Below are 10,438 nucleotides of genomic sequence, written 5' to 3'. Positions count from 1 at the left end.
AATGGTCTAAGTCAGAACGCACGGTGAGGCTCCGAATTCCTGACGTACGTAGTTCTAGACAAGGACATATCAAAAAGAAGAGACTGAATCACCTTACTAGACATATGTGACGGAGCTACGGAATACGTTCAGATAGCGACTTGAATCCTTCGAGATAGCACGCTGCACAACGCCCCTTTCATCACTCTGCATACATTTACAGATAGGATTCTCACAGCAGGATGCAGCTTACCAATTGATGGATTTCCTTGGCCGCGAGGGTGTTAATTACGCACGCGCTTGGAAACACCCCCTTACGCGTGAGTATAGTATTGGTATCGCTGATATAAACTCAATAGTTTTCGCAGCTCGTTCCATCTTCCGGCTTCTGCAAGAATATCTGCCCAAGCAAGGGTCACCTTACGGCTGTCAAGAGTGCAATCTGCATTGATACGAGAGGCTTGGACTAGAGGAGCGCCGCCCGGGTTTAAGCAGGATAATGCGGGGTGGAGGTGACGAGCCAATCACAGGCCCCGGGGAGTCAGGATGAGCGGAGACCGAGGCCACAAGATGCCTTGACTGAAGCGGCTTGGGACGGCGTGTGACCTGCTGCGTCATGCCTGTGGTTGATCGATTGAGGTTTCGGGCAGTTGGCTCGACAGTCTCATCTCCTTACAACCACATCTCATGTCCGACAACGGACTTCACATGGCACTGGTTCACTCAGACCTACCTCCTCCATGGCTTGTCTCATGAGGCGCAGTTTCTCCAGTTTGAGGTGCAACGAGACACCGGCCAACCAGCGGCAAATCGCCGCCGAATGGCGGAGGGCGGATTGCTCGTGTAAGCAACTCTTGGCTGCAGTGCTCTTGGTATTGGCTGTGGTTGGATTGGGTCGACACGCCCATGGACGCTTCGGACTTGAACAAAGGGAAAAAATCTGCCATCGAAAACCCATGAATGGGCCCACTCAAAGTACCCAGAAATGCATGTCCTAGCCGCGGATCGTCGAATCGCGGCAGCACCTTCGCTGACCACCCTGGCCTCTTTGGGCCTAGAATATGCAGATGACCAACCGGGCTACATACCATTGCCGGGGTCGCTGTCGTGAGGGTGTCGTCGGACGGCGCCCTTCTCTTTGTTTATTAAAGATTTGCTCCGCCATTCTGACTTTCTATTCCTGTTTCCTGCCGACAGTTTAATTTTTATCGCAGAGTTGATTTCCTCTCTTTGTCAGCGTCAACCTTGCGCGCTGTCTACCATCCAAGTACTTGCAAGTGCCAGCGTGCTTCGCCTGTAGATCTGTGATTCCATGCTTGCATAATTATTCAGTCTAAACTTGCCCTCGACGACTTCAAGACCTGCCGCGCCGCGAGTGATACTCCACAGACCCGCGACCATGGCGACGAATAACCATGGCCCTAAGCTTCCAGCCAAGCAACTCGCCATCTTGGGTAAGTCTTATGCGATTTCCTTAGCTTTCATATTGTCAAGCTGAGCGTGGAAATGCTCTGCGAGTTCGTGGCACGCATGGTGGCCCACATTGTATTGTCCGATTTGACTTATGGTTACCTCTTGTGTCTCATTGGCTTGCAATATACTCTCAATTCCAAATACACCATGCCGTGTTCCCTGGGTTGCCTTGTCGTCGTCTGAAAACATGCAAGTATGCATTACTGGTTATCATCGAGTCGTGATTGTTGCAACACTACGACGCACTCTCATCAAGCATCAACTAGGCATCGCAGAAGACATACCAATATGACGGCTGCACGATACTGGAGCCGGCTTAACGCCATGGCATGATCAGGTACCCTGACCCCCTTTGCAATCATGCTAACATAGTCATAGCTGTTGCTCGGTTCGCTGAGCCCTTGGCGATGACTTCTGTTTTCCCATACCTCCCGGAGATGATCGCCAGCTTTGGGGTCGAAGAGAATGACGTTGCAAAATGGGCTGGTACTACCAGTGCGGTTTTCTCGCTCGCTCAGAGCGTGACGGCTGTTTCATGGGGGAGGGCCTCGGATCGATACGGGCGAAAGCCTGTCATTCTGACCGGATTGGTATGCACAATGACTTGCTTCCTAGTCTGGGGTGTCTCGACAAGTCTTCCGATGGCGATTGCCGTCAGAGCAATCCAAGGCGCTAGCAACGGAAATGGTACGAACCTGCCCCCTTCCTTGTAGCGACATACTAACGCTGCATAGTCGGAATCATCAGGACCATGGTGGCAGAGATGGTTCCTGAGAGGGAGCTGCAACCAAAAGCCTTCTCAATAATGCCACTTGTATGGAGTATTGGTTCCATCTTCGGGCCTGCTTTTGGAGGGTTCTTCGCAAGGCCGGCACAACAATTTCCGTCTATCTTCGGCAACAGCGCCTTTTTCAACGCCTACCCATTCGCCTTGCCCAACATCCTCGGATCTATCATCTTCCTGATATCCTTAACGACTGGTTCTCTGTTCTTGAAAGAAACCCTGGCCAGCAAACGTAACCACCGGGACTGGGGTCTCATCCTGGGTGAGCGTCTCACCAACACTTTCTCGCAGAAGAGCCCACGCAAGATCAGACGCTACTCATTCCAGGATGATGAGGCAACGGCCCCCTTGTTGCGAACAGGTAATACGCCCAAGACAACGATATTCGACGGTGCAAAGAACGAGAAGCCACCTAGGCCGTCGATGAAGGACGTGTTTACCCGACAGTCTGTCATTAACCTCGTTGCCTATACTTTCTTGGCTCTACACAGTGTCGCCTATGACCAGGTGCTACCTGTTTTCCTCAACTACCCCCGAGAGGAACGTGACGTTGCAAGCTTCCGTCTGCCGTTCGTCTTCTCTGGTGGCTTCGGACTGAACTCTGGGAGTATTGGCACAATATTTACCGTCTACGGTATCGTCTGTGGCTTGATTCAGTTTCTCCTCTTTCCGCCGCTGTGTTCTTACTTCGGCGTCTTGAACTGCTTCAAGGCCTGCGCCGTGACGTTTCCCATTGTGTACATCCTGACCCCCTTCACCACCCTCGTTGAGGACGATAGCACCCGTATGGCGGCTCTTCTGTTTGTGATGATCATCAAAGCATTCTGCGTGATCATCGGGTTCCCCTGCACTACAATTCTCCTGACCAATAGCGCAACGAGCTTGAATATCCTTGGTACCTTGAATGGTTTCGCGACTACTTTCAGTGCTTTGGGCCGTGCTTCAGGGCCTGCAATGACTGGTGCTGCTTTCAGTTGGGGTGTTAGAAGAGGTGTTATTTCGGTACCATGGTGGTTGTTGGCCATCATCGCGACAATTGGCTGCATTCCTGCTTGGATGATCGTGGAGGGCGATGGACCATCAGGGGCTTCGCCGGCGGATTCACCAACCGATTCAGATGCTGAGAGCGATGATACAGCTATTGCAGACAGCACAAATGCCACAGCGGCCCGATCCACAGCTATTGTTTTTGCGGATGGTTCAGATGAGCTTGATGCCCGACGCCATGACTCCGTCATCCATGACCCGACCGGCCGCGACGACCTTCCTCTCGTGGGAAGTATGAAGAGCGCAAGCGGCATGGACTATGCTGGCATGACAAGACAGGGAAGCATGTCAAAGAATAGCGGGCCAAGCTACGGGAGCATCAGGAAGTAAGACAGTCGGCACAACGATATATGACGATGTACGCAGACTACATGACTGAACGGAACGTCGAATCCTCAAATACACTGAGGTTCGGGGGATGAGCATCGGGACGCACGTTCTAACAATTAATGGCTGTAACCGGGGAATATTGCTTGATGCGGCATTCCATGGAGTCTGGGTTTAGAAAAGGGAGTTCATCTGATTTTTACGGATTTTGATGGCATTTTTGGATTAGCGGCACAAGCAATCACGCATAGATCTGGATCTTCTGGAGCATCATCAACGGCATTAACCTGATTCATGTTGGATTATACAGGCAGCAAGATTGAATAAATACAAGCTGACTTTTAATACGAAACTCACGCTTTTACTTCTCTGACAATTCTGGATTCCCGCCTTTTTTCACATAAGACTTCGAAACGGTCAAGCTATGCAGTTTCTTTGTCAGACCTAGACGAAAGCTCAATGCGGCAATGAGATGGTGGGCGCGCTCTATATGGTCTACGTCCAAAGGAAGCAGTCTTGGCGTTCGTGGACTTCGTACGACTAGTGGAGCACCAGTCAGTATCGTTTAAACGAAGACTATGGAGACTTAAGTTATATCTTGTGAAACTGTCGATCCAGATGCTGTATGAGCAAGGTTGGGCCCGATGTTACCCCCTTAGCGGGCGGATCCACGATGCGGCGCGTCTTGGATAAACCGGCTAAATTGGGATAAAGTGGCACACACCACATCCATCCCGCCGGGACGAGACTATAGCTCCAGGGACCGGGACGCAAGCAATATAAAGATGCATCATCGTGCTGAAGTTTCATTCTCTGGGCAAGGGTCGTCTTCGGTCCAACTGCGCAATTATCAATCAATTGAGAGTACCATTTCTATGACCACATCCCCCCCAATACCAGACGGATAGGAGAACACTCTTTTCCCACCGCCTGTAACCCAGCCCCGCAACATTGGGAACCCCCATCAATACACATCAGCATCGCTATTACACGGCCCATAAAATTATATATAGCAAAATGTCGCCGCCGTTGATTAAGCACCTGTACACGGCGGACCCGTCGGCGCACGTCTTCAACGGGCGGGTGTACATCTACCCGTCGCACGACCGGGAGACGGACATTGCCTTCAACGACAATGGCGACCAGTACGACATGGCCGACTACCATGTCTTCAGCACGTCGTCGCTGGACGGGCCGCCCTACGAGGACGTCGTGGACCATGGCGTCGTGCTGCGCACCGAGGACGTGCCGTGGGTGTCCAAGCAGTTGTGGGCGCCCGACGCGGCCGAGAAGGACGGCAAGTACTACCTGTACTTCCCGGCGCGGGACAAGGAGGGCATCTTCCGCATCGGCGTCGCCGTGGGCGACCGGCCCGAGGGCCCCTTCGCCGCGGACCCGGAGCCCATCGCCGGCAGCTTCAGCATCGACCCGGCGTCGTTCGTCGACGACGACGGCCAGGCGTACCTGTACTTCGGCGGGCTGTGGGGCGGGCAGCTGCAGTGCTACCAAGACGGGCACGACAAGTTCGACGCCAAGTGGCAGGGCCCGCAGGAGCCGGCGGGCGCGGGCAAGAAGGCGCTGTTCCCCAAGGCGGCGCGGCTCGGGGCCGACATGCGCAGCTTCGCCGGCGCGGTGCAGGACGTGGTGATCCTGGCGCCCGAGACGGGGGAGCCGATCGACGCCGACGACCACGACCGGCGCTTCTTCGAGGCCGCCTGGATGCACAAGAAGGACGGCACGTACTACTTCAGCTACTCGACCGGCGACACGCACTACCTGGTCTACGCGACCTCGGACAGCCCCCTGGGTCCCTTCACCTACGCGGGCCGCATCCTGGAGCCCGTGTTGGGTTGGACGACGCATCATTCTATCGTCGAGTTCAAGGGGCGATGGTGGCTGTTCCACCATGATTGTGAACTGAGCGACGGAGTCAGCCATCTGCGGAATGTCAAGGTCAAGGAGATATTCTATAACAAGGAGGGCAAGATCACAACAGAGAAGCCGGAGTAAATCGGTACTATGTGGTATCGTATCTGAGAATGCGCTTGATAATCGTATATATACATCCTTGATCGACTATACTCCGGTAGACAAAAAATGTTATTTCCGTATTGGTTCAAATCTTGACGCCTTGTAGTAACTTCATATGGACGTGTAACCATATGGAAAAGAAAGCGACGCGATGGAGCTGCCCGAACATTGAAAGGCAGCTTCGTAAGGTCGGGACGATCAGGAGCGTGGTTCTGTCTTGTTCTTCTGGCGGAGCTAACATGCCTAGGAATGGCTTTGATGTCGACACCAAGCATCATCGGCAGAGTTGGCGTAGTTCTACCCATGGAATATGAAGGGTACATTGTTCTTCAAATCCATTGCTATATCACGATCTCAGCGTCTGTGAGTTTCTGAAGGCGTTAAACGGTGATGTAGAATCTCGTGCTTGCAGCAGCAGCAGTATGATTACTACAAGTCTATGAATTGATATTGTCTCTATTTCCAAACTATCAGACTATGTACCTATATGGAATCTATGGCCCCAATTTGATCATCAATTGTAAAACCCCGAAGTGACTCAAACCATCCCGCCCTGAGAGCCTGTTATTGGAATGAGTTTCCCTAACTATATGCATATGAAATCCAACTGTATCGTTCGTGGTCATCACCGTAAAACGCCTCCCAATTAGGGGGAAATCAAGATCAACCTCTATACGACACCCAGTGTCAAACGCCTCAAAGCATCCTCATAGCGCCCGGGGCTATGATCCGTCAACATACTCGAACCGAAGCGGACCTCCCGGAAGCGAGTCTCGACATCTCGGATGTACTTCAGAACGATGCGAGTGGCCGGGCGGCCAATGTGCGCCTCGCCAGTCCGAACGAAAGCATCCCTGCGTAGGGCAGGCGTGCTCTCGACGGCGAAGACCTCGCCGGGGGGCATGAGCTTGGCACTCATCATACTAGCGCGGAGTGTCTTCAGAGCTGCATATGCCCACTGGTCCTCGTCCTCTGCTGAGAGCTTCGGTGAGTTATTGTACCATTTGTCGGCGAGGCCCGTTTGGAGACCCTCCCAGATCCGGCGCCGGACCTCGGCTTTGGCCTCGCTGTTGTCGGTCTTGAAGGCCAGGGCAACCGCTTGGAAGTCGTGCAATACGCCCAAGGACAGATGCGGGACCAAGTCGTTACCATGTACTACGCTGGTGATCAAGCCCCTAGTGGCTTTTTGTAGTGAAGGCGACATGGTCGCAGGTGGTCCGTAAGCATACACATGTATCGGCCTACCCGCGGGCAAGAAAATGGGTTCTGCAGCGTCGGAGGAGGTGTGCCCGTCAGTGATGAATCTTCTGTGCTGCTGAGCCGAGGTGACGAAGGCAGTTCCTGTAGTAGCCGGCTCGGCCAACATGGCTCCTAGTAAGGCGGCTACAGCACCCCCCAGGGAATGACCACAAAGGACAATGCCGTAATCCTCGAACTCTTCCAATGCCTCTTTCAGGGTATAGAGTACTCGGCCATCACCGCCATATAGTAATCTGCGCGCAGAAGCATGGATACCTTTGTGGACCAGGTAGTTCTTCCCGCGCCACACGAGATCATCGTAGTCACACATCATGTCTGCGAGAACATCTTCAAAGCCTAGAGTTCCACGACATGACAAGACTACCGCCTTGGATTCTTGATCCACGGCAATGGTGTGGACAAGGGGAACTCCAGTGTTGGTTGCACCGGTAGAATCGGAACCTCCCTGTGGATCAACAAAGGAGGACAGTAGAATGCTGTCCGGAGGTAGTTCGGTATGGCGAGCAAACGAGCGTACATCTTGGTGTGTATCGTCTAGCGCCTTGAGCACGGGCAGTTCTTTCGCGATGCCCATGAATTTGAGGAAATGTGATCCGTAAGCAGCTGAAGCGTAACGGCTGTATCGGGTAATATTCCGGAGCAGATGGAAGCTGGGAAACATCCCATCTACCATACCGGTTCTCCTGAGGGTGTCGACGGCTTCAGAGTCGCTGTACGCACTCTTCTGGGGCATGGTTGACAATACCAATGATGTCTGGGAGCCTGTCGTCCTCAGCGTATAAATACTCGGTGAGTAAAGTCCAAGCTGTGACTTGGTTCTGGCGTGTTGCTTTGGTGGCGAAGGGGGTAACAAATTGTCCAGGTCGTTGCCCGATCTTGACTTGGATATGTGACTTGATCTGTAGAGGGTCGGGGAGTTGGGCCTGCTTTCGATGGAATGAATGGACAGGGTATCAGTTTGAGAGATTATCGAGCTGCGACGGTGATGGTGTGAGGCAGTATGGCTTGACCGCGACGGACTATTCTGATGGCCATACTCTGGCTCCAGGACAGCCAAATCTCTCGACGAGAAGAAGTTGGGGTTGCCTCTTTGAGGTGCTCGAGGCGCTTCACGTGCAGGAACAACACTCGAAGTGCGGTTTGGTACCGAAAGCCGGCTCGGTCCAGCTGACATTTTCCCTTGCTGAGATTTGTTACTGCCCCATGGGGGTCTGATCGCTGCTTTCGATTTGCTCGGAATATCCTCACTGCTTGAGTCTTTACCCAGCAGGTTAGCCAAGCCTGTGACGGACCCCTTTTTGAGAACATTTCGAATCCCGATTCTCTTCTCGGACGAATCTGTCCGGGATGCACCAGGTCTGTCACGCATCATGGGCATAGACTTGGAATCGGACTTCATAGTCGCGTGACTGCTCTCTAACTGCGGAGATGCGACCAATGGCTGTCGAACTTTTTTCTGGTTAGCCGCATTCTCAGATGGCCTCCTGAGCACTGGGATATGCGACGACCGGTCTCTTGGGGACCCTGGACTGCTGCTATTGATAGAGAAGCCCGCGGACGATGTCTGCTTATCTACACTTTCGCCTGAAGCCGTCCTGGCCCGATTTGGAGTGATATTGCGAGGCTTCGGGGGCACCGGAGGGCCTCGTTCTGTCGGACTCTCCCCTACAAGTACGTCGTCATCGTCATCAACCATTTCAATGCGCGATTGTCGGTCCTCATCCTCAGCATTCGAAAATGCCGTATTTCTTTGGCGATTACGGTTGATCTTGTATACGACGCGATACATCGGCTCCTCGTCTATGGGCCCGGTTGAATGATGGCCAGGGGTCATGATCTCGCTCTCTATTATTTCGGCGCCTGGAGGGGCGGGAAGCGGGACACCGCGGGCTCCCTTGACCTCGACAGTGATGGTTTTGGTTGTCGTGGTCGACGTTGTGATGGAAACACTGGCGTCTTTTGGGAGTGAACTCATGATCTGCCTCCTGAGATGGATTTCTGGCAGCTCGTCTTCCGAGCTGCTCTCGTGGTATCCACGTCGCTCGATGTCTTCGGCTATGCCGTCGTCGTTGGCTATCTGATTCGGACCGTAGTCGCCCCTATGTATACCGTAAAGGCTATCTTCATGGACATCTGCACGGGTTCCGTCGTTGAGCACGACGATATCCCATATAACCTCTTCATGGCCAAGGCGGTAAGCCTCCTCTTGTATGGTCCTGCGACACCAATTCTGCAGATAGGCGAGCCCGCACAAGCCGAGCACTAGGTCGGCTACGCCAACCTTCTCGCCCTGCACACCGGTGGCGGGATTCTGAAATTCCCGGCGTATCAGGGTGATGATACTAGCTATAGCTCTCGAGGAATCCGTCGAGCCAAAGAACTGGTCGAGAACCGACAGGAACAGCTGCGATATCTGGGATATGGAGGACACAGTGGTTTCGGTGACGTGAAAACTGGCCGTGGTCCAGAAGACGACCTGCATCATGGTCTGGTGGAGGCTCTCCAAACTTCTCTCCAGGACGGTTTCGGCGCTGTCTCTGCCCAGCTCGGAGCGCGACCGCAGGAGGACATCTTTGCCGGCGCGGTTGAGGATGCCTTCCAGAATGCCGCGGCCCAGCTCCAGGCTCGAGAGGGTGGTGAACTTGGCAGCACCGAAGCCGTAGCCGCCGATGAAGGTGCCGACCCGGAGGGCAAAGGACGTCGACCGGCTCGCGAGGCTGACTACGCTAGCCACAGGCCCGGGAAGAAGAGTGCGGCCAGGGGCCGTGTTGATAGCGTTCTGCGTCGGGTCATGGTGCTTCTCGGCGTGGGACGCCGTCGCGATCACAGCTCTACACCGGGCGACATCGTCAAGGTCGTCGTCGGGCATGTTTAGCAGGTCAACTAATTCTAGGGGTATCGGACGGCAGCGGAATGCAGACTGGCATCTGGTATAGGTATAGGCATAGGCATAGGAACTCGTATGTTGAAGTGGAAATCTGCCATTCTCGAATGTGACGCGCAACGCAAGGCAGCACAGGTTAATTCACGGGTCGAGCTATAACGGCTGGTGGCAAACCGACTCGAGTGCCGGGCCTTTGACTCCTGAGTTCACAGAGCTGGGGGTGCTACGGTTACCCAACGTCATCCGGGACGCGGACGGGAACATGTGAAGATTCGCGGGGCCAGCAGCCAGCAGCCAGCAGCCCGCAGCCCAGCCGCAAGCACTACCGGCAGGTTGCGTGGGATACATTAGGTACCTTAAGGTAGATACCCCCCTGCCGACCAACCAGTTGCGGCCCTTTGGTCACTACTTAAGTAACTTGGCTGCTGAGCGTCTTCCGGATGGTCCCCTCTGGCCCTCCTTGTGCCTTGTTGGGCTCGCTAGCCACATCCATGGATCCCGACGACGCTAAACGCAGGTCCCTCGGGAACCTCGACCCTCTGGGGGCAATCAACTTGCAGGGGGGTTGAGTATCCAGCACACACCCACCTGGGCAGGGTGGAGCATCGCAACGCATGAAAACGAGATCCAGGGTTTACTAACTGATCAAACCT

General features: G+C 54.0%; 3 protein-coding genes across 3 annotated transcripts; 2 read left to right on the top strand and 1 right to left on the bottom strand.

Moving 5' to 3' along the window:
• Positions 1 to 1,378: 1,378 nt before the first annotated feature.
• On the top strand, positions 1,379 to 3,613 carry JN550_009939 (uncharacterized protein; the record flags this gene model as incomplete). The annotated part of the gene is made up of 3 exons (XM_049322065.1): positions 1,379 to 1,433; positions 1,831 to 2,139; positions 2,187 to 3,613. 3 exons carry the CDS (start codon positions 1,379 to 1,381, stop codon positions 3,611 to 3,613), a joined length of 1,791 nt encoding a protein of 596 aa, XP_049168057.1.
• Positions 3,614 to 4,627: 1,014 nt separating this feature from the next.
• On the top strand, positions 4,628 to 5,620 carry JN550_009938 (uncharacterized protein; the record flags this gene model as incomplete). The annotated part of the gene is made up of 1 exon (XM_049322064.1): positions 4,628 to 5,620. One exon carries the CDS (start codon positions 4,628 to 4,630, stop codon positions 5,618 to 5,620), a length of 993 nt encoding a protein of 330 aa, XP_049168056.1.
• Positions 5,621 to 6,311: 691 nt separating this feature from the next.
• JN550_009937 (uncharacterized protein) lies at positions 6,312 to 9,770 on the bottom strand (the record flags this gene model as incomplete). The annotated part of the gene is made up of 1 exon (XM_049322062.1): positions 6,312 to 9,770. One exon carries the CDS (start codon positions 9,768 to 9,770, stop codon positions 6,312 to 6,314), a length of 3,459 nt encoding a protein of 1,152 aa, XP_049168055.1.
• Between the last annotated feature and the right edge of the window lie 668 nt (positions 9,771 to 10,438).

Source organism: Neoarthrinium moseri, assembly GCF_022829205.1.
Source record: "Neoarthrinium moseri strain CBS 164.80 chromosome Unknown scaffold48_Wmoseri_CBS_16480, whole genome shotgun sequence".
Taxonomy (NCBI): domain Eukaryota; kingdom Fungi; phylum Ascomycota; class Sordariomycetes; order Amphisphaeriales; family Apiosporaceae; genus Neoarthrinium; species Neoarthrinium moseri.
This window is presented reverse-complemented; position numbering and strand designations above follow the sequence as displayed.